At 41.6% G+C, this 24,132-nt stretch overlaps 2 protein-coding genes across 4 annotated transcripts in view; one reads left to right on the plus strand and one right to left on the minus strand.

Moving 5' to 3' along the window:
* Window positions 1-11,854, plus strand: part of SGCE (sarcoglycan epsilon) — a gene marked incomplete at its 5' end in the record, with an annotated part of 29,407 nt that extends 17,553 nt beyond the window's left edge. Inside the window, 9 exons of one of the 2 annotated variants that reach the window (XM_084260431.1) lie at window positions 23-95; window positions 890-1,088; window positions 1,650-1,812; window positions 5,626-5,837; window positions 6,596-6,622; window positions 7,333-7,521; window positions 9,149-9,192; window positions 9,959-9,993; window positions 11,624-11,854. In XM_084260431.1, the coding sequence (XP_084116557.1) occupies window positions 23-95; window positions 890-1,088; window positions 1,650-1,812; window positions 5,626-5,837; window positions 6,596-6,622; window positions 7,333-7,521; window positions 9,149-9,192; window positions 9,959-9,993; window positions 11,624-11,674 (993 nt within the window). In that variant the 3' untranslated portion in view covers window positions 11,675-11,854. The remainder of the gene's footprint in view (window positions 1-22; window positions 96-889; window positions 1,089-1,649; window positions 1,813-5,625; window positions 5,838-6,595; window positions 6,623-7,332; window positions 7,522-9,148; window positions 9,193-9,958; window positions 9,994-11,623) is intronic. The other variant, XM_084260432.1, reaches the window with a different exon arrangement.
* Window positions 11,855-16,859: 5,005 nt separating this feature from the next.
* CASD1 (CAS1 domain containing 1) overlaps window positions 16,860-24,132 on the minus strand; it is a gene marked incomplete at its 5' end in the record, with an annotated part of 28,411 nt that continues 21,138 nt past the window's right edge. For both annotated transcript variants that reach the window (XM_084279897.1, XM_084279898.1), the window contains 7 exons: window positions 16,860-17,294; window positions 18,345-18,437; window positions 19,349-19,426; window positions 19,642-19,782; window positions 21,095-21,196; window positions 22,088-22,167; window positions 23,663-23,819. In XM_084279897.1, coding sequence (XP_084136023.1) covers window positions 17,028-17,294; window positions 18,345-18,437; window positions 19,349-19,426; window positions 19,642-19,782; window positions 21,095-21,196; window positions 22,088-22,167; window positions 23,663-23,819 — 918 coding nt within the window. In that variant the 3' untranslated portion in view covers window positions 16,860-17,027. The remainder of the gene's footprint in view (window positions 17,295-18,344; window positions 18,438-19,348; window positions 19,427-19,641; window positions 19,783-21,094; window positions 21,197-22,087; window positions 22,168-23,662; window positions 23,820-24,132) is intronic.

Below are 24,132 nucleotides of genomic sequence, written 5' to 3' on the forward strand. Positions count from 1 at the left end.
CTTTTTTCTTTTTTAAATCTAGATCACAGCATATAACAGGCGTACCTTTGAGACAGCAAGACATAATCTGATAATTAATATAATGTCAGCAGAAGGTATGTGCAGAAAATTGCTTCTTGTGTTTTGAACTGAATAAGCAAAAACATCTCACCGGCTCCTATTCTTTTAAGATTAAAAAACTAATGTAAAACAGCTGGCTGGTGTTCAAGCCAAATGTGGAGGCACAAAGGGAAAGAGGCACCTCCCTCTTTAAATTATTTCTGACAAGTAGGAATATTATTCTTCATGCATTAAAGGGAAAGCATGTTTGCTTTTTGTAATTAATTTACCCCCCATCTTTTCAACAGGGCCTTACATGTAGAATTTTACTCTTTCTGCATGTTGTTTAGCTTGCTTAACTCTGCATGTTCTTTATGCAGAGAGCAATTGTACAGGCAGATTCAGAAAACAACAGATAATGGCAAATACGGATATTTAGATTTTTAAAAATGAGTCGTTTGTGTCCTTAAAATTAGTTCTCTTCACCATACTTGTATATTTATAATGTGAAGTATTGCAGGTTGGAATTCATTGTCACTGCAGATAAGTTTTGACCCCAAAATTTGCATGAATGTCATTTAATCTTTTAAATGAAGATCTGTTAGCTGAGGCCCTTCTCTAGTCTTCTCTATCTCCCAGTTGCTTTATAAACAGCCAATGATTTTCAGCTTAAGTAACAGCTAATGATGCTATTTAATTAAATGTAGTCACATGAGGTTCAAAATGAGCCAGTTCAAATACAAGGTTTTTGGAAAGTTATATTAAAGTAGTATTACATTAATCATTACTTCAAATTCTTTGGTTCTGAGCCTTTATTTAAGGCAAAATTCTTCCTTTTTCATCACACTAGATTTCCCTTTACCATACCAAGCGGAGTTCTTCATACGGAACATGAATGTGGAAGAGATGTTAGCAAGTGAAGTGCTTGGCGACTTCCTTGGAGCAGTGAAAAATGTGTGGCAGCCAGAACGCTTGAATGCCATAAACATCACTTCAGCCCTTGACAGGGGAGGGAGAGTTCCACTTCCTATTAATGACATGAAAGAGGGGTAAGCACATGGGTTGGTCTAATGTTTTTGCTTTACTCCTTTCTTTTTTACAGCTTTAGTATTCCACATACTTTGTTGGCAGTGACTAGCTGCAGTGTAGAGTCTTTTAGGAGAAGCTGAGGGCATTGGTAGCTTTATATCAATGTTAGGCTTAGCAAGTTTTAATTTTATTTGGAAACATAAAATTCCTCAGCTAAGCAAGACAAAAGATTTCCTTTAGATATAGTTAGACTCTTCTAATGTGATTTTCAAAAGTAGTATAGATTTACTTACATTAAGAACTTACAGTAGGAGCTCTATGACTCCATAGAAACCGGCAACTCTAATGGTGAGCAAAACAGAACTGAGTGGTACTAAGTAGGTAGAAAAGTCCTGTTGATTTCAGTCTGTTATTTGTATGCTTAGATGAAATATATTGTCAAGAAAAAGAATGAAATTAAGGATTTTTAGACTTTAAAGCACAACTGAGTGTTGCATGAACAACAACGTTTGGAAGAGTATGTCATTGTCCTGTGGGGATTTGTGAGGGCTGCCCTGATTGTCACTCATCTCTTCCTGCAGTGTGTATGTTATGGTTGGGGCAGATGTTCCATTCTCTTCTTGCCTACGAGAAGTGGAAAACCCACAGAATCAGCTGAGATGCAGCCAAGAAATGGAGCCTGTAATAACCTGTGATAAAAAATTCCGTACTCAGTTCCATATTGACTGGTGTAAAATCTCTCTGGTGAGTTATTTTATTATTGCATAAATGTGGCATTTGTAGAAGTACAGTATTTTATGCCAGACATGGTTTAGGTAAGAGTTTTGCCAGCCTGGCCACACAGCTCTGCCGCTTTGTTGTGACTGGTGGACATTGTTTTCCATCTAACAGACACTCTTAAGATTGTGAAAGGATTTTGCCATGTGGGCTGAATTCTATTAGAGTTGAGCACCACTGAAACCCCCGTATTCATTTTCAGTAGTGATGACGTATGTAAATGACCAGAGAACTCTAGGGCTTACAGAACTACAAGTAATGAGAGAATTCTTTGGGTAGGAGTAGCTCATTGATTCAGCGTGCTAATACTGAAATAAAGCAAGTTACACTTGCTTTCCTAAAATGTGTATGTATTTTTTTTCTTGAATATTGAATCTGCAGCACTGATGGTTAATTAGTATTTCTGTGCTCTAATAAAATCTTTCTGAAAATTTTCTAAAACATATTTCATGTTACAAATGAAAAAGAGAAGAAAATAGTATTGACTAATGAAATCAAAATACATGTGATCATTCTTCTCAGACAAATACAAGAAAAATTATCACCAAACACTAGACTACTTGCAATGGAAGGACTGTAATTCCAAGAGATGCTTTTTAAGGTTATTTTCTTTTAGCTCTGGTAAGGAGAATCAAGAAATGATACAGTATTGGAAGAGAAAGTTGCAGATAAGTTTGAACAAAGATAGTGAAAGTACATAATCTTACATGATTGTTGAGCTACCTCAGACACAGAATCATAGAATCACTTAGGTTGGATGAGACCTTTAAGATCATGGAGTCCAACCACAGCCTAACCCTGCCTAGTCCACCTCTAGACCCCGTCCTCAGGCACAACATCTACATGCCTTTTAAATACCTCCAGGCATGGTGACTCCACCACTCCCCTGGGCAGCCTGTTCCAGTGCTTAACTACCCTTTCAGTAAAGAAATTCTTCCTGATGTCTAACTTAAATCTCCCCTGGTGCAATTTGAAACCATTTCCTCTTGTCCTGTCCCTTGTTACCTGAGAGAAGAGATGGACCTCCACCACTCTACACCCTCCTTGCAGGTAGTTGTAGAGAGCGATAAGGTCTCCCCTCAGCCTCCTTTTCTTAAGACTAAAAAGCCCCAGTTCCTTCAGCCGTTCCTCACAGGACTTGTGCTCCAGACCAGCTTCATTGCCCTCTTCTGGACACACTCCAGCATCTCAACATCCTTCCTGTAGTGAGGGGCCCAAAACTGGACACAGTACTCGATGTGCAGCCTCACCAGAGCTGAGTATAATGGAACTATCACTTCACCCAAGAGGAAACTGGAAGGGAGTTACAAAAGCCTTTTGTTCAGTGTAAAAAGTGTACTGAGTATGAGAAAAGGTATTCATACACAAAATTGATCAGATAACTTACAACCTTTTCTTTCTATAGGCTGTAAATCAGGAAAGCCGTTAGAAAGCTGAAAAAATACTTGTTTTCAAAAGAATATCCAAATTATTTGATGTTTATTGGCTTTGGGGACTTGCAAAAGGGACTTGTGTATGCTGGAATACATACCATCACATGAAAAATAGTAGCAGTCAGTCAGCCTTCATTAGGAACAAACAATGTCCAGTCTTTGATTTCCTTCTAGAAGAAAGAAGTAGAACAGAGTTGCAGCAGCAGATGTAATTTCTTTTCGGTAAGGTGTGTTCATACTGTCTCATAAGGAAGCACAGGAAGATGGCTTAGGGGAAGCTAGGACCTAGTGGAGAGCTGTTTGGATAGCTGTAATTGTAACAGAAATACTAATTATTGCTGTTCTGCATTGATAAACTGGATGATGGAAATGGGCTTACTAATTAAATTTGCCTGCCCTGTGAATCTGAAAGGATCTGTAGGTGTATTGAGCGGCAGATCTTGAGAAATTGGAGAAACAGCCTTAAAAAACAGGGTGAATTTCAAAAGAGACAGCAGAGGAGTGGTGCACTAACACAAGGACGATGCAGTTCCCATGCAGAACGAAGAGCAGCAGGTTAGGAGCACTTCTCCAGATAAAATGCCTGGTAACCGTGGCTCGTAAACTAACCATGGAGTGGTTGGGCTGTTCTGAGAAAAGCAGAGACTGTGTAACAGGAACAGGCTCTTGAGGAGAAGTGTGATTTTCCACAGCAGCCTATAACCCAACCGTCCTGAACTTGGCACTGGTTTTGGCCACGTGCCACAGTAGCTGAATTTAAACAGTCTTGGGGGGATTACTTTTGCCAACAGCATTGCTGCTGCATGCTGTCATGTGGTGGATCAAGGGGAACACAAAGCCAAGCTTCCCTCTATCTAATCACAGTCTGCTTTCCACATGGCAAACCAAGGGGCAGGATCCATGGACTGGGAGGGAGTTTAGCTTCATGTCCCATAACCACAGCAGAGACCAGTGAATGAAAATACAGCAATCATATCTTCTTCCTCATGCTTTTTATGAGGTGGTGTTGGTGTTTAGGACCTAAATCAAAGAGTAGATCTATGCTTTTGGATTCCAAATACTGGAAAGAGAGGCAACTTCATCTTAATGCTGTTTTTTACCTGGTGTATGGGCATCTGTCAGTCACATCCGTCTTCTTTGTGTGTCTGCTTAGGACTTGAGGTTCAGCCAAGTGGCCAGGTAGAATTCATGACATAAACTGCAGAATTTAACAAGCATATAATACATAAAGTAATTTTTGTTAAACTGTCTTGCACTTAAAAATATATATGTACATGCATATGCGTTTGAAGCTCAACGTTATTTCTAGCATCCCATGAAAACCTGCTCATCCATTGCTTAAGTTTTAATACAGCAGTTTAGGACTTCAAATGTAAACTGTAAAGAAATGACCATCAGTTGTGAAATTTCTCAATGAACAGTCAGGCAAAAGGTCAAGCATGTAGGCAAATTGAATTTATTTTCATTACTGATCTGGAGAGAGCTTTAAAAGTAACACTGGTGAACTTCAACAGTAGTATTGAACTGGTGATAATAAGAAGGTGGAGGCAGAAAATTGAAGAGTCGTGTGGGAAAGGCAGACAGTGAAATGCAGTAGGAAATCCAGTAAGGAAAAAAAAGGTTAGATTTCTAGGAATATTGGTTACTGACATAGAAAAAGAATTTAAAAAAAAAAAAAAAAAGACCTGTGACCAGGAGTGCAACCTTCTGGAGGTTAGTTGAAAAACCTTGGAAATCTGGCTCTGGCCAACTAAAAGCACATTTCTTGTTGGAGTGCTTCCTGCACTGGTGGTGGGGGACACAGCAGAGCTGCTCAGTCCTCAGCAGCTCTGTTCAAGCTTCTTGCTTTTCTGAGCACTGGATGCAAAGCTCTGTTGGAAGAAGGAGGAAGAAGATCCATGGGTACTCCACTCTTCTTCTCTACCACCTCGGTACAAGAGAGGGCAGTATCGTTACTTAGGAACACTGGGAAGAAGTGGATGAGTTCATCAGTGCCACATAATCAGTCTGCAATAAAAGTGTTTACTGCCGTTTTACTCAAATACTGCTTGTGTGAGGTATCCCTAACATTAATCTGTGAAAACTGTCACCTCTGGTAGGCACACAGTAAAGTAGTAAAGTGATAATGTGCTGAAGTAATTAAGTGGTATTACATTGATTGCAAATTTTTGATGAAATGACAGGTTTTACTGGTTGAAAAAAGTGATGACATTATATACAGTTTGTCACATGTGCAGTATGGATTCTGTGGTATGTTATGGCTGGTTAAATGCTGCCTGTTTTTACACTGTTACTTTGGTATGTAATTGGTTTCTTTTCTTCTTTTTTTTTCTCCCCTGGGTATCAGGTTGACAATACAAAACAAGTCTCCACCTTTCAGGAAGTGATTCGTGGCGAAGGGATATTACCTGATGGTGGAGAATACAAGCCACCTTCCGACACCCTGAAAAGCAGAGACTATTACTCGGATTTCCTAATCACACTGGCAGTGCCCTCGGCAATAGCACTGGTGCTCTTTCTAATACTTGCCTATATCATGTGCTGCCGACGGGAAGGAGTGTGAGTACTTCAACACACTAATAAGTAATTGTAGAGTGTTCTGAGGTCGTAGTGCACAGAAGACTTATTTGTTAGGAGAATTCAATTCAGTTCATTAAAAACATTTAAACCAGGCCAAAAGGGACCTGCTTCAAATACCAAACTATTTCTCATCTAAGCACACACAGTAATTGCCGAGAGAATGGACACAGGGCCTTTAAGTCTTCTAGAAAGGGTTCAAAATCTCCACATATGCTCAAAACTCCACAAAATCTCCATGTATGCACAGCTCCCCAAAATACCCCAAACAAATAAAATACTAATAAAGGATCATTGATTCAGGAAAATGCTAAGTAATTTCTAAAATGCTAACTTTGATAAAATAAATGTGGTTGAGGATATGAACTGAATTCAGACATATGATAAAAGAGTAGCACATAAAAGGAAAGCAGCAAGTAACGTAATTTCTGCCATTTCTTACACAAACTACAATTTCATTTTGTCACGGAATTTATTTTAGCCAGAAGCTTGTTCTTTAACTTGCATCTTCATTCCTCTGTGTGTGTGTCTGTGTGTGTGTGTGTCAGCCATCAGTACCGCCTCTCTGTTCGTGCGTTCATCCAAGCCTCCTCACGAACCCAGTGCAAATGCTGCCAAGCTGCGTTTAGCAATAACCTTGTCAGCATTTCTACATCACGTACTATTTTCATCACCAGATAGATTTAATGTTCCAACTACCAATGCTATTATTTAATTCATAAATTTTGTTTTGTTTTTAGGGAAAAGAGAAACATGCAAACACCAGAGTAAGTGTCTTCTTTCCTGTTATTTTTCTTTTACCATTTAATTTTCATCCTCAGTAGCTTGTCATGCTTCATACATGTGTGTCATAATCTTCTGTCATTCTCTCTAATCCATGGTTTAATTCATAAATGTGAAAGCTGCTTTTTAAATCAGAGTCTTGGAGAGGATAGAAGAGCAGAATAAAAAGGGTTTGAAATTAATGATTGTCAATTCAAAATAAAATAGTGCTGTTAGAATAAATACGTAATTTATACTCCTATTGGTTATTGGACTTCCCAGCCTATATCTCAAAGGCAGTGGACAGGAAAGCAAATATCCTGGAAGGTATCCAGTGCCTGTAACTGGAGTGCTTTAAAATTAATCTCTGAGCTTTTATGGATGAACCACCAGAATCAGGAGTTAACCAAAACTTTTCATTTAACTGCAGCAAATAAATGGAACGTTAGCAGTAAATTGCACATTCTTGGATCCTGTGAAAAATACTTATCCAGACAGCAAAATCCAATGCAATAATTACTGCCTTAAAAACTGACATAAATCCAACATTTGTTAAATTAACTGTGTAAAGGCTTACTGGAATTGCTGCACTGTACAGTCTGTAGCAGGCAGTCAAGTCCCTGTATTTTAAAGAGAAATAATAATTGTAAAAGTCTGTCCATTTTGATAGAGCATTTAAAATATGTAGTTACTATTTCATTTCCTTTTGACGTAGCATCCAGCTGGTCCACCACAGTGCTATACAGAAATCAACCAAAGAGCTTCGTGATATGTCTAAGAACAGAGAGATCGCCTGGCCGCTTTCCACGCTGCCGGTGTTCCACCCTGTGACTGGGGAGATTGTGCCGCCCCTCCACACAGACAGCTACGACAACACCAGCATGCCCCTGATGCAGACACAGCAGTAAGTATTTAGATTTTACTTTGGGGGTTGTTTTAACACTCATTATGTTGCACGTTTTAACTACGGGTTCCAGTACTCGTCATCTGAAACGTGGTCATGGCAGAGGTACTGGTAATGACACTTCAGGCTTGCTGTGACGTTTGCATTTCCAGCAGCAAGAAAAGCCTTTCTGCTGTAAAATTAAATCGTTGGGTTTCAGTCTGCAGAGTTAGCAAGCAGCTTTGCATGGAATAATTCCATTTCCATACGTTTTGGAGGAAACCTACTTTTGACAGAGGAACCATTGAAAGCTGTTCTATTTTAGACACCCAACCTCTTAACGCTGGTCTTTGGAGTTTTGGTGTAAAACCAGAACTATCAGGTTGGTGGTAGTTTCATAGCAGCACATCCAGACTTCGGAGGGATTTAGTCACGTACCTGTTACACGTGGTTTACGTTTGAAATGTTAACATTGAACAGAAGAGCATGTTCCATTACACAGACAATAAATACAGATGTGCCAGTTGAAGGCCTTCGGAGGTCTCAGATGTTTCCATTGCTGCCAGACAGAAAAATATTCATTTATATTCTCTGAGCTTCATTTATCAGTAACTTAATTAAGCTATCAAGACAGGCTCATCTAGTGCTTTGCACATGCCCTGATTCAGAGGAGCGGGTTGTGTTGTAGGAAAAAGAGTCTCCTAGAAAGGTTTGGTTGGGGTCCCTGGGGCTGAGCAGGTGGCAGGCTGTGGTCTCCAAAGTGGCTGGCGTTGCTTTTCAGCGCCGTGCTGTGCCGCCGGCTCCAGTCAGTAGCTCCTCGGCTGGCTGGCCTGCATGGCCCCAGTGATACTGGTCCAGGGCCGGCACTAACGTGGCCCTAATTTACACATGCTTGCCCAGAATTCCCTTCATAACATAGACGGTGCTCGAGGAGTGTTCTCTTCTCTCTGCCCCAGAAAGTACAGCTGTAGAAGTTCTCAAGTTCTCCCTGGTACCACTGCCTCTATTTTGCAGTCCCTGACCTGTTCAGAATAGCAGTTTTTTTATGACTGGGGTGCCAAAGCCTGTACCAAAGGCTTCCTTACATTGTGCATAGTGTTTTTATCTGCTTCACCTGCATTCCAACCACTAATTCCTTTCTGTAAAAGCAACCTTAATATCTGGTAGCTGTGAAAGCAGACACTTAAGCAGGACACAAAAATGTGACTTTGCTGTGGTCAGTGAACTGGGCCGATGTGTAAAACTGGCTGACCATTCATTCATTCATTCATTCATTCATTCATTCATTCATTCATTCATTCCATGGTCAATAATTAAATTGCAGAGACTGTCACCTTTTCTCTGTTCATCATTTACGGAAGCCAAACTTTGTGTGACATCAGAAGCCTCCAGTGACCGTTGTTACCTCTGGCGCTTCACCAAGTCTGAGCCCTTGAACCTACTTGAGAAGTACAATAGTAGGAACTACTCCTTAACACTAATTTTCTTTCTTTTATTGACTTGGCTGGCCTTCTGACAATGCATTTGTGTCCTGAAAATGGATTGTTGCTGTGTAAGAAAACTCCCAAAATTTAAACACTGAGCGTTTGTGTGTAACGTGCTTCAGAGTTGGTGTGGGAGCACTAAAGATACCGAATTGTTTTTGTAGGAACCTGCCGCATCAGACTCAGATTCCGCAGCAGCAGAGTGCAGGTCAGTACTGAGAAACACGGTCGCTGTTAAGTGACCGGTGTGGAGGGATCAGGAGCCAAAACACATACAGTCTGTGGGCAGTGGGAAGCATTTCAGATGTAGAGAGGCATGGCAGCATTGTCATTCCAGATCTTTGTTTGGACATCAGTGAAAATTTTGCAGTGGGATCCGTTGAACAAGCAGGAGGAACTCTGTGTTAGGGCTCAGCGTGGGATGCTGGAGTTACAGCCTGACCCCAGCTGGGGTTACACCAGTCAGATTCTCTAAAATTTGATAGGAAATCAAAATTTCCAATTCCTGCCAGTATTAGTTAAGCTCAGGAGAAGCTGTTGCTAAACAGAGAGAGTTGATGTTGGGGAGTGTGGTGAGGCAAATACCCAGGCTGCTGGTTTCCCCTGTCTTGGTCATCACTATTACATCATTCTCACCAATGAGAACGTGCTGACTGAGGCTGTGAATGATCCCATCAGAGCATTGGGGAATGCTGATCGTTCTCTTCCTCATGTATCCAGTCTGAGAGAAAGCTGCAGCCATGGCCAGGGAGAAAAAGGGGATGAGGTTCATACACGGAAAACGTAGAGGCCAGAATATGATATTTTGAATATTCAAAGAGTATTTAGGCAAAACTCCAGCTGTATGTGTATTGAGCATGATATGGGACCTACAGCTCCACGAGGAAGATGTGTTTGAATGTGGGAGTTACACAGGCAACTCTGTCTTTTCATTCAAAATCCTTCTTCTTCATTACTGCTTTCGGGGATTGAAGGAGAATTTCGCATGACAACCTTTCAGAGATTTGAGGCAAGTATATAACAGATGCTTCTGCCCAGGTGGTGCTTTTGGGGTTTGGTTTCTTTTCGTTGTTGTTATCTGGAAATCAAAACCACATTTATAAAACAAACCAACCACCAACCCGGGAACTGACTGCAGCTCTGCTAGCTTGGCCATTGGTGTGCTTTGTTGTACGTGCAGTGGCAGCAGTGGGTGGCCTTGGCACTGTCCAGAATAGGAACGTGTCACAGCTCAGCCCCTCTGTTAGACCTGTTCTGTCCTGGGAATGCCAGACTCCCTTGTAGTAGAAAAGGTTTAAAGTCACCTGGTAGTACTGGGTGCTGACAGCAGTGAGAAGTCTCTAGAAAGGTGGGAAGTAGGAGGTAGCAAGGGTTTGTCACTTGCAAGCTGTACTGAAGAACTGCTGTAAAAACAGAGCTTGGAATTCGCCCTGTGTCTGTTTCTGGTAGTACATTGTTTTGGCAGGAACCTGTGCTTTCACTGTTACTGCAGATGCTGCCTGTGACCAGCTCTCAGAAACAGGGGAGAAGAGAAAAGCTATTTGGGACAGACAGTGTTCCCTTCTCTTAGTCCACAGTGACACCTCCCTCTGTAGTGCAGATAAATGGATGCCACTGCAAGCACTTTTGTGGCACGATGGCGTGTGCCCCGTGCAGGTTATCTTCTCAGGGGTGCCTGTGACTCCTGCTGTCAGAAGGTTACATCTTTAGAATGTGATGATTTAAAACAGAATTCAGGTGCTCCTGAGATTTTTAGTAGCATTTGTACAAACTTGGAAATCAGTTTTACTGATCTGTGCAAATAAGAAATTTACAGAACTAAAAGACTTTCTTAAGGCCAAGGAAACTACAGACCCAGACATTCATTGTTCAGTTTTCTCCCTTACCTGCAGAGAACTCCCAGTAATACGCTCAGGATTGTTAACATCCTGTTGGTCACCTCTGTGACTAAGACACCTCTGTTTTAAAGCCTCACACGTAGTAATGCAAAAGACCACCCTTGGCAGTGTGAAGAGCAGCCCATGTCTAATAACCACTGACCTAGCTGAATTAAGGAACAATTATTTTCTTAACCTTAGATAAAAATGCAGACCTGGTAGCTGACATAATGCTTGACTGCTTCACATAGTGAAAACATAACTGGGAGAGATTGGTCTGAAAGGTGGCAACTCACATCTAATGTTGCTGTTAACCTGCTGAAAACCGCGACTGGTCTCCAGCAGTAGTTTTATAGTGGTCTATTGGCAGAATTCCCAAGGATGGTTTTAAGGTGCTTAGATGGAAATGTTTATAGGGTACTCCTGTAACAGAGCAGAGAGAACAGTATGTGTGCACTGTGTACTGCATGTCCCTCTCTGAGCTCCAGAGTCTTCCTGTGATGCCTGTTAGATCCCAGTTAGACAGAGAGAGATTCCCGGGTGTAGAGTCTTCTCCCCACTCTCTCCTTTCCCAGAAGGTGACACACAGGCTTGTTCACCTGCAGGTTGTCTTTTGGGCCAGGTTGTACTTGTGTTTCTCTAGCATGGTGATTGATGAGGGACTGACAATCAGTGTTTGTGCTGTGCTGCCAGTTACGGGTTCAGCGTTGTTGCAGCAGCTTCTGCCACTGATGGGTTATGCAAATTCTCATCTGCTTGCAGGTAAATGGTATTCCTGAGGAAAGGAAACTGACAGAAGCAATGAACTTGTAATCGGAGAAAGCGGCAAAGCTGTCTTACTTCCTCCTTTGTTCTGACTGGTGCATGAGTTTTTCTGGTGTCTGTTGTGCATGCCCACAGTATTCCGATGGTCTCCGTGCCAGAGAGTACGATCGCTTCCGTGTAACTAATGTACTGTATCCTTTTGTACTTGGGACATTTTGGACACTTTGTAAACACTGATAACTTTTTATATTTGTTACATTCAGAAAATAATCTTTCAGATATATGTATTAATAAATACCAAACTTTATTCTGTCTTGTGATCTCTCCTGAAGGTTTTAACAGGGAAATCAGAGCTTCTAAGTAAGCACCAGGTTCAAGGAACCACGGGCTCAGTCGGTGGGCTGATGCACATGAAAAGTGGTAGTGTAGGAGCTTGAAAACTTGTGCAATATGATGAGGCTCAGAAATACTGTTCCAGATTTACTAGGCTTTAATTCTGTAGATCATCGGAATGTCATGAGCAGAGCTCCTCTGGGGAGGGAAAAACCCACACCGAACCCCAGATGAAAGCCTCAAAGTGCTCCTGCTGAGAATTGGGTTTCTGGTCCTTTACCAGGTGTTTGGCATATTTGGCAACTTGTAAGCAATAAACATTTAAAATCTGTCCATTCATTCATCTGGTTATCTCAGAAGAAACTGTGACAGGAGTTTGTAAGCAGAAATTAATGTCTGCGAGTAAGGAAGGGTAAATGTTGTTGGGCTGCACATGGACTAACTTCTAACTCTTCAATAACGCTCACTAAAATGTTCTTCTGGCGATACTCCTCATGCCCTGATGCAGTTTAGTTCCACATCCTCCACAATATTTGTTCTCTTTGGCACAGGAGCTGTGGGAGAACCAGCTCTCCAAGATACTGAGGGTTATTTTTGTAGCAGCTTAAAAAGGAGCTGATTGACTGAACTCGTCTTTTCCTGGGAGGTGGCTATTTTGAGAGGCGTTTGTCTCGGCAGCTGTAAAAGGAACTCAGCTGAGGTTCTCTTACTTGTCAGTAGGTGGTGATAATTTACCTCCTGTTGTTTTGCATATTTTAAACAAATGTTCCTGCTGCATAACGCAGGACTTCTGGGTCTCCGCCGTACCAAACAGTTCTTGGGCTTTTAGCTCAAAGCATCAGACTGGTTTAAGCAGCCACTTAGGCACTGTCTTTCTTCTGCAATACCTGCTCTTTCAGAAGCTGGATGTTCATCAGGACATCGTGTTGTAAGCAGAAGGTTGCTAAATGCTGGTTGGATTTCCTTAGCTGAGGTTTCTGAGGTCTCTGCTGAGGGAAATTCTGACTGATTTAGGAAGTTAAGGCTGAGGTTAAGAAGAAATTGTAAATGAAGGTTGCTGGAGTTTGCAGAAAGACCAAAGTAGCTGCTGGTATTTTCTTTTTATAGCTATAGCCCTGTCCCTTCAAAACACAAACCCTTCTTTTATGTGCATTTTTAAGCAAGCAAGGGTATGTGCATAGGTTTGGACCTGAAGGCAGCCCCTTGGCAGAGTTGAAACAAGCCCCGACCTGCCCTTTGGCACGTTCTGTTCAACGAGTACAACAACTGCAGCCAAGTATAAAACCAGAGCTCAGTGCAGCACAGTCTTGTGTACACACCATCGAGCCTTAAACACCAGAGAGTGCAGGGCCGCCCTAAACACTAAGCGTGACCCAGTGAGTTTGTTGATGAACAGAGGCAGCCACAGGGGTTACTGTACAGCAGGAAGTAGCTCAGGCTGCAGTCACCCACATTGAAGAGCTCAGAGAGCCTCCAGAACAGCTGGGATAGAGAGCCATCATCCCTACTGATGTTCAAAAAGTGGCACGTGTCACACCTACCTCATCCCAAAGGTACCAAGGAAATGCTCTTATCAGTCAGCCCCCTAAAAGACCCCTCCTTTTTTCCAGCAGCTTGGATGGCTGTCGGTGCAAAGTGGCTGAGCCAACTGCACACCGAGGTCTAGAGCAAAATAGAACTTTGCCTCTCAGCCAAGCTGTGAAAAAACCAGTGTGATCAGTGTTTGGTGACTGAGAGTGCTGTTGGTTCCTACCGCTGCAGCCCACGTGTGAACTGTCAGTGCTTTGAGACAGGAATGAATGGAATGGATTTTAAATAATGATTTTTAATGCCATCTAAGACTAAACTTTGTAAATAGCATTGGGGTTGGAGCCCAACACCATTTCTGGCAACTTGAGGGTGACATGACAATCAATTCAGTACCAACCAAGCTGCTCCCGTCTTACTTGTGCGAATATGTAACCGTCCCAGTAGCGTTAGGGAGGTTTCTCCATTGAGTCAGCCTGTACCAGCAGGTGCTCCACCTATTCTGAAAAGGACTCACTGTTCCCCTACATCATTAGACACACCTGAACTATTTTATGATTGAAGATTACATGCATTTGAAATAAGTTTCATAACAAATTATTTATTTTTACTTATTAAAATAATTACTCTGAAAGCATAGATTTGTAGTGCTGGCTAAAGACACTTCATGGCTCAAGAACTAGTTAGAACAGTAAATTCACAGCCTCTTGTAATGATGCACGATGCCAGTGTGAACTGATATTGTATTAAGTGACAGTTGCAGCCAAATTAAATCGAAAGCACTTCAGATGTCTCTGTAAATACACCAAATGTAAAATCTAATAAATAGGAAAACATGATGTAGCGACGTTGCTGCCTGGTTATTTTAAGTGACGGTGCCCAAACATCACAACTTTATGTTACGGTTGCTAACTCTACGGCCAGGGATGGTGGAGTGTCCCAAGAGCTGCAGTGGGGCTGACCCTGCAGGGTTTTTTCTGTTTAACTGGGGGTGATGCCCATGTAGGGCTCAGAGCTGGAAAGGCTGGAGAAGACTTGGACCACATAGTTCAGGTGCCCATGGTAGATACCACCTCCTCTGCTTGAGGAGCCTCTTGGCTCTTTCCTGTGTGACTTCAGGAATTCCACTTTTCATGCAGGTACTTAGCCCAGAGCCAGCTCAAGGATGGGTTTCCTCTTGTTGCCAGACTGAAGAAAAGCCAAGTCAGTTCCTCTGCTTTCATGCAGCGCTCAGCCGGTTTCTAGCTTGTCACCCAGGAGGAAAAGCCACGCCAGACCTCTGCTGCTCAAGTCTCCCAAGCGCCAGGGGTGGCTTTGGCCGCCCTTTCATCCAAGCTGGGACAGTGTCATCTCTTCCTGTTTGGGGATACGAGTGCCTGCCCTGCTTTGATGTAACGGTAGCCAGAACATGGCTTTGGAGAAACACTGCAGTAGTAACCTGTGATTGAACCCAGGCAGAACAGTGAGCTGCAGCCCAGCTCATGTCACACAGTAAGAAGTTTTTACTTAATTGATGCTGCTCCCATTACAAAAAGAAGCATCCACAGTACATTTATTTAATGTTTAAATTATGTCATATTTTTACATAACCTGAAAAGAAAATATATGTACCCCACGTACAATAATAGTAAACAAGTGCATTATTTCATACATTAAAAATAAATCTTTTAACTGAGTCTGTACAACAGATAAATTATATCTACAATACTTAAAGTTGTGAAGAACAAAAAAATTATCCCTCAAACTCACAGTTCCCCATTGCTCCTAGTACTGGCATAGGTGGAGGTGACGTGTCCTACCCCCTTCAGTGCTCACCTACACCATTGCTTTCAGCCGCTCCAAGGTACCAGCGCAGGAGGGTGACTTCCCCGCCTCGCAGTAACGCACCCAAAGAACAACTGGCTGAGTACCTCTCTCCCAGCTTCCAAACAGCTGGCAGGTTTAGTAGAACTGTGGAATGATCTGGTTTTCATTTTATATGATGAATGGCTGGTTATGCTTCAGAAGAAACTGTTCTCCACCCAGGGGGAAATAAATAATCAAAGCCATTCTTGCCACACATTTCTTTTGTACTTAACTGGTGGCCGAAGGTTTGAGTTCAGTTTTTTAAGAGGATAAGCTCAAAAACATGTACGTGTCAGCACATAGGGCACAGATTAGGATTCGTGGAGTTTATGATCGTACATGATTGCACATACACTTGGGAAACAATATCGTGCTCATGTTGTTGACTGAGTAGTGTGGAATTACAATTACAAGAAGTCAGCAGGAGAAGAATAAAACAAAAACGCAATTAGAGGTCAAACTATCACTTCAACCAAAACCCCAGTGAAGAAATGGCCATAACAGATTACAGCTCGTCACGGCCACACAGAAGGGATATGTCTTTCCATTTTCCTGTTCACCCTAAAGGACAGAGTTACATAAGGAAGGTGGGCACTGCTATAAACAAAAGGGGAAAGGTTCACCCAAACAGCTCCCATCTCGCTTCGTTTGTAATTCTGAGCCTCGGATTGCTGCATGCAGCAAGCGACCACCAACTGCCCCCTCCTCCCAATGCTGACAGATTGCCTCACTTCCTTGGTAAGGAGACTACTATTGCAGGGTAGAATATGGCACCAGTTCCCTAATGAGACCTAGATCAAGGCTCAGGGAGAGGTTCAAAGATCCCTGTTCCCCTCTTCTCCCGTTTCCTTAAGATTGGGTTGGGTGTAACGGGACTTCATCTGACTGGAAAAACGTAGGAGCTCTTCCAAAAATTCTCCACACTGAGCTGAGTCTCTGAAAGTCACTCAGTCTGTTCACTGGGTTTGTACAGAGGTCTGCGCACAGTTGGTCAGAAAAGTCAGGGAAAAGCAAACAATTTGGCTGGGAGGAATTTGTTTTGTAACAAAAAATTCACCTCAGGATTCACCATATTTGTGAAAAATATCTTAGATTTCTAAAAAAACCCCATAAAATACTATGTAAACTTCTATATAGCCTTAAATCACTAAATTGGTGATGAGTTTTTATTTCCACGTATAAAGGGTTCCATACAACATAAACTATCTCCACCCAAAATACCCATTTCTAAACAAAAAAACAAAACCCCACCATTTTGTTCAGAAAAATGCCCTGTTTTACCGGTAGTTCCATGTTTCACATCATGTTAATGTAACGTGACCATTAGGGAAGGATCACGAGTTTGCTCTGTTCCTTGATGAGAACGATCACAGCACGTGTTCGGTGGTGCCCTAGTACCAGCCACCCGCCCGTCATTCGGCGGCCCGAGGTAAAGTCAATCCCGTGACACGCAGGTGGTATTGCTGAGCCACTTCACTTCCTGCCACGTTTGCACAGGTATGAAAAGAGAAACATACACCCAGTAGAAAAGGCTCCTTTCCACATGCAGTTCTGTACAGCGCGGTCCTGTTTCTCAGGTTCTTCAAGGAAGCTGTTCCCACACACAAAATATGTACATTTGCACTATATACATTCTCCACACACTTCATATAAATGTCTTCTTGTACCCCAGGATGAGGCACAAGATCTTTTCAAGTTAATGCCTCGACTGATCTTGCACTGCTGAGAAGAGGAGTAGTCCAGAAAAAAATCCAGCCAAGCACAGCAACCTTTTCAGTAGAGTGGAGTTATCTTTAGGAACGACGATCTGTGCTAGATCATTCGTGATCTGAGAGATTTCGTGCGCCACACACACAAATATGAAAGTGCTGACAAGCACGTTAAACATTGGATATCCAGGAATGAGCACCAAGATCCCCTTCGTGTCAGCTGCCAGCCAGATGTGGTATTGGCAAATGAAAAGCTGAAAGAAAAGAAGAGTGAGTTTAATCGTCCTTACCTAGAAACATCTCGACTTACAGAGGAGCATGTAATTATTACTACTGCATCACTAGCACACTGTACTGCTGCTTACATCGGACATTTATGATTAAATAACATACTGTGAGAAGCTGATTTCCACTCATCTTTGCTAGAAGACAAAACTGTTAGTAGCAATGCACAGCAAAATGGGCTTGCTTAGCCCTTAACTGAATATGGCACAGGGGCACATCGTTGACATCATGTCAGGACAGAGGAGAAATACACCCCCGCTCAGCTACAGTATCTCTGGTGGGGGGCTGAACTAGCCTGCCTGCAAATAAAAGGCAGAGCTTTAACTGCTGATGAATGCAAAGGTCCCTGGGGCTGATTGGCACCTTAAGGTTTATGTGGAACCAGAGCAGTGACAACGTGTTCCTTTAAAACAAGATTGCAAACCCCCTGCTACACGTTCGTTGTGGTACAGCGAGTTTCTCCTCTGAGCTCCTTTCCCTTGTTAAAACATATTTTAGTAACACAAGAAAACTGAACATTTAATATTACTAAACAGCAAATAAAAGGGAAAGCAAGACAGTTCCTACTCTTACAAAATACCAACTTGGTGGAACAAGACAACGTGCACTAAGAACACCTTTGTTTGCAAAGTCACATTTGTTCATTACTGCCAGGAAGCTTTCTAGGCAAACACATTCATAGCTGTGTCATTCATGCTGATTCTTCAACTGGCTTCAACTTTTATCTTCCAACTGCATGCACCCCCAGCTCACTCCAGCAGTGAATCCTTGCTCTCACAACCCTACCACCCCCCCAAAACAGCATCAGAAGGACGTGTGCTACTGTGAGGCTGCCATTTCAGCTTTAAGCTTTAAATGTAGATGGAAGCCATGGCGCTAGAAGCGCTCAAACGCAGCGTCACGGCATGAAATAAGCCAGTCAATGATTTCCCTATTTGCATGTTACACTACAACTGAGATACAAATCCACCCTACACTCCCAAGTATCATTTCACCACACTTCTGATCTTCCTACTTACCTCTAGAGAAATTTTGCCAAACCAAGCAAAGAATGAGCTATACACAGATCGGACGTACCCAGGAATGTTCCTGATGAGGACGAAAGCTAAAATCTTTTATAAAAAGGTAAAAACAAAAAAAAAGTGACTGTGGATGACAGGCAGATCACACACACACACACACACACACACAGAAGGTCTATTCATTTTCACTGTTTAAATTTAAGTGCACCATGCGTTAGATTTTCTTTATATACCAAATAAAAATCCATGCACTTTAGACTTAAAAGTAGGTCTTAAACCTGCAAATCTCTTGCACATATTCTTATAGCATAGCAAATCACTTTTGCATCCTCAGTAGAATCACAGACTTGATGTTGATGGATGTATTACTGTACCTTTACTAGACGTGGCCACAAAAAATGTTATTAGACTACGATGAAGGTGGCCACAAATCTGAGTTAACCCTCATTTTTTAAAGAGAGAGTGGTGAGATGGACAAATTAATACTAAAAAATTAAGTGGCACGTGCTGCCCCTTGTGAAACAGCACAGAATGAGAGCCGGGGTACAGTGGTGCAGCAGGAACAGTAAGAAGAAAAGCTCAATTTAAGAGAGCCACATGCATGCCGCTGTGGCCCACCTCTTCTCTGCCTGCAGGGTCCCCTAGTTGCTTCCTACACTAACACCTCCCAAACACTCCTGCTTCCCTACAGCTTGCTGCTTCTCTGCTGCTATGCAATCAGTCAAAGTTGGGTTTGGACTTGGTGCATGTGAAACCCACACCAAGGACACCAAGGTTAATCTAACGCACACCACAGTATGCGACCTCAGTGTGTAGAGGCAACGACAAACACTGTGCAATGTAGTTCCATCCTTGTTCACTTTCAGACATAAGAATGAAACTCAGTATCTGACACTCCATGCTAAAAAAACCTCAATAGTTAAAAAAAATATTTAGAACAGCCCAAATAAGAACAGACTAGATACTATTATGGTTAGGAAAAGGACTATAATTATAATTACCTGCACCACAGAAACAGAAGGATGTAGTTCATTGCACTCTGTCTTGTTTTTACAGCTACTTGCCCAAATAGAGTAGGTCTGAAAGATATAAAAATCAGTCTGTGTAGCAACTACATGGAACATTAAAAATGGAAACAAGAGGTAAGCTATTCTGATGTGCTGGGCTGTGCATAAAAACACAGCTGAAGCATCTCCAGATCAAGACTTGTTGCTTTAAATCAACGTAATTTCCAAACAAGAACTTCAGAAAAGGTCTTTAGAGATTTGCAAACCCAGTTATACTTGGTACGTACCAAAAAGGATACAATTGAAATAAATAATAAAACATTTGACACTCTGCTGGAGAAAAGAGGATCTCCTTTTCCTTCTGAGATCATCTGACGTTTCTGCAATGCCAGATAAATAAAAGCAAACAGCATCCCATGAAAAACCACCTGGAAAAGACAAACAGAACACAATGAGTATTTCATGGGTTTTACCAGTACTTCAGGTACAAACTCCTAGTAGAAATGCTACAGGATAAACTATTGCAACACCAAAGCTTAGGTGTCAAAAGGTCTTTTCCCAGATTTACTGAAGCAAACAAAAATAGGGTTTTCTACACTAGGTTGTCATAAGCTGCGTTTTAGTCAACTCAAAAACTACAAAGCACTCTTACTAATGCTTCACAGAGCTTTAAAGACATGACAATGACATTTCAAGAAGCTTTCAAGTACCTCCTATCCCCTCTGCAATCTATGCCAGCACTGAAAAGGCCTTTCTCTGGGGAATAAAGACAAGAGTTGCTGGCCTTCTCCCAAGTTGGCAGGTGAAGACATTCCAGAAGCGCTACAAGTGCTTCCCTCTCTCACAAGCACAGTTCTTCAACAGAGAGTTTTATGATCTGATGCCAAGTTCTCATTAGCAACACGATGCTGCTCTGGGCCCATGTGGTACTTGTCTTCTGTGTTTATTTTGGGACTTGGTCTTCAGCAGCGTCACAGGACACCCAGTGTTCACAGACAACAAAGCTCCAAGTTTGAATGTCACAACACAGTGTGTGCTGCTGACAGGAGCAGCCCAGGACCTGGCAGCTGCCTGCTCTGCAGGTCTCAGTGACTGCAGGCTGCCAGAGGGAGATGGGTGCAAGCGAGCCCCTTAAGGACAAGGTTAGCAGATAAACGCTCCCATCTTAGAAACTCCATTTACCAGAAAAAAATACCAGTGTCTCCCTGTTCTATGCCCCCACAACACAGGGCCAGGAACTGGAAGGAAAGCATGTTCCCACTGGAAAGCCATTTAAAACACATTCAAGAGTAGTTTCATTTGGGCATCAAGACTCTTTTAAAAGTGTTCTAAAGGTGACCTTAAAAGAAATACATCCTTAATTGAGGCAACTTTCAAAAAACACTACGAAGAAAGCCACATCAATAATTCACCTTGCATTTTAATAGCCTGAAGTGCTACAGGTGGTAAATTTTCACAACAAAATTTTTGAGAAAAGACAAATCTAGATAATTTTATTAATGTCTTTTTTAAAAGTAAACTGAGCAGGATGCAGCAGCAAAAAAATCAACATCCATCTTTTATGAAAGCTTTGACAGACACTTGCAGAAGTGAGGTGGGTGCACCTTAGTCTTCTATTAAACCATACACTGGGACAAACTCCCACTTTCTACAGAGGAAAAGAAACCAAACCTCTGTCCCCCCCAGATTAAACAAAATCCTCTCAAGACCCCAGAATAAATGTGTGCAAATGTTACATACGTAGCGATCCAACTTCCACCTAAACCACCATTCATAGACATTCCCATTCAGTTCAAAACACTTTGACAGTGGCCAAAAGGAAAAGATCTTCTCAAATGAGCCCTGTAAAAAATACACATGGCAAAAGCATTAACATCAGTATCAACCATATTTACTACATTTCAGTCAATGTGCTGCCTCTTAATATTATCACATCCCTCCTTCACCAGCTAGGTGGCATTACCAAAGTAAAAGGCTCCCTTAGAAGGCATTTGTCCTCACAAAAGAAAAAAAAAAAAAAAAAGAAAAGGCAAAAGTAGAAATACTTGTTCAGATGAGAGAGGGTTACAGTTTTACTTCCCATAAAAGTACTGCCACACCTTCCCTGTTGTGCTGCAGGCTTAAAGGGAGAGATCTGCTGATGCTGATGTGTTGGGGTAATGAATGCATACTATACAGAAGACTACAGTTCAACAGACTTAAAACCAATGAAGGATGAAAACCACTGAGCCTCCCCTGTAAAATCCAGAAGCAACAATATCTGCCCTTATTTCTGTCAGCTATGCTTGCAGCATGCAGGAAGTTGCTAATGCAGCATCAGAACCAGTCTTTTGACAAAGTATCAAAGCCAAGGCCAGGTCTCTAAGAGACATTGATCTTTACATCACCACATCACCACACGTACCGCCATACGCTAGCAAAAACAAGTGACTTTAAGTACATCAAAAAACCGCACCCCAAAACCAAAGCACAGACCTTTGTCTTTACTCAGTGTGCTGCAGTATACTGAAAACATGTCAAGCATTACCAAGAAATGTGTAAGATCCTGAATTATGTTTTTCCCAGCATCCACACCAATTCAAGTATAAAAAGAAACTGAAAGGTTCCTTTGGGTGTTTTTCTTCTGGGTTTATGATATGGGAGTAAATATACAAGTTATGAGCACACTAAAACGCAGAGGTAGCTAACATACCCTTAGGTTGTTAAGGATAATAACAGTCAACATTTACAAACCTGAGAATATGAGAGAAAATATATACATGTCAGTAAGCAAATCAGTTTCAGCAGTAAACCAAAGTGCCATAAGCAGTTCCCTGGGGAAGAAATCAGAGAGTAAGCATATGGTTATCAATTCTTCAATAGGAAAAACCCAGGACACATTAAATAATAATTGCCAATTACTTAGTGTAGCTATTCTTAGTAATACATACATTAATGGATAAGTGTTCAAATATTGCCAGCAATATTTTATCCCTATCTACATTTACATACAAAATTTTACTTTAAGCAATTGAAATAAACATTCCCAATTAACAACCTATTAATCGTAACTTCAGCCTCATGTCTAAAAGAGGGACAACATATGTATAGAAAAGATGAGAATTTAGGTGTTCCAACAGAAGCTCTGTTTCAAAGCCCCTGCTTTCCCAAGCACTCTGCACAGGCAGTCCTTAGTCTAGTGAATGCAAACAAATAAATAAAGCAAAATGCCCAACATCATTTGTTGTGTGAAATATTAAACTTTGAGGCACCAGCTGTACTGCAAAGCTCATCTGCAGGTCGTGAAAGACAAATATCCTGTTAAGGCAAGTCTGAGAGACTGCTCCTCAAACCTGTGGACTGATACTAATCTCTACCCAAGCCTCTCAGCATTGCAACACTCGCCAAACAAATTGGCAGCTGTAAACAGGGAGATAAACAAGTGAAAGTTATCACTGAAACGTTTTCTAGTTTCACAGTACATGATTGCTCTGAAGTACACAATAGTCATTTCTGTTATCTGGAAAAGAAGTGCCTGTGTAGAAAAAAAAAAGTATTGGAGCTATTTGCCTTTGAGATAGCTTGTAAAAAAACACTGTATTTTTTCAGCATCTATTCCTACCATGCATTTGGTGTATTCCATTGTCATACCTGTAGAATATACAACTTCAATATTACTCCATCAGTAGGGAAGGAGGATCTAAGACTTTTAAGGTTTTAATTCTAATTTAGGTAAATTAAGTAATAAGCACTTACCACATGATGACAGCTGTTCAGTGAACAGCAATGCGTAAAGTAAACTGGGATTTCACTTGAGTTTTCATTTAAAATACCCACATCACAAGACATACTTCTGATAGTTCACTTAATCTAAGATACTAAAATAACAATCCCCAAGTTCTTCTTTGGGAGGATATAGCAGGATCAGAGCTCAGGATGGATGAGACATGTCAGCAGGCTAAATGCTGACTGTTTGTGCCGTACCCGTTACCATACTACAGCAACAGTCTCAGCGTACATGGAGTACCCTCTGCTTTCAGCTTGTATTCAGCAGCATCACAGCTCTTTATAAAACGCATTTCTGATGGCTAAAGTCTATTAAAAAGTATTCTGACTGTAACCACAGACAGACTTGAAAAATGTAACAGCTGGTATCTCAACTAGCAGATTATTCATCTATTTCTGTGAGCCATATTTCTGTGAACAGCTGTTTAACATACTCTGCCTATGTTAAGGCCAGGTTGAGATCTAGTAACAATATAATTTCCTGTATGGCTATCATTTGTAGTAACATGCCAATGCTTTATACCACAAGGGGGGGAACCTTACCATTTGCTTTCTTCTGTACGATCTGAGGCCATATAGCTAAGGTGGCATAAATGATCATAAACCAGACAGTGACTAATGGCACAAAGTAGTAGAACTGGTAAGGTCGGTCCATCACTATGCACAGTACCACAACCAAGAAATTGAGACGGAATAAAACCTGGAAGGAATCAGAAGGAGGAAGACAGATGATATATAAACTAGGAGGCACAGATAAGAGAGACAGGGGACAAGTTTGTTCAGCACTATACAAAAATATCTATCTATTATACATCTCACGTTCTGATTCTGTTTCAGTTGAAACAGGGATAAGGATCTCAGGGAACATCAATAATGCCATGTAAGACTGCAGGCTGGTTATGTATTACTGGAGCTGCCTATGCTGGCCTACTTGGGAAGAGATAGCAATGAAAACAGTGTAAAATAGGACTGACTCCAGGCTGGGGACTGAGTATTCCAGCTGCTGGACACTG

Source organism: Gallinula chloropus (assembly GCF_964237585.1).
Source record: "Gallinula chloropus genome assembly, chromosome: 2".
Lineage (NCBI taxonomy): Eukaryota > Metazoa > Chordata > Aves > Gruiformes > Rallidae > Gallinula > Gallinula chloropus.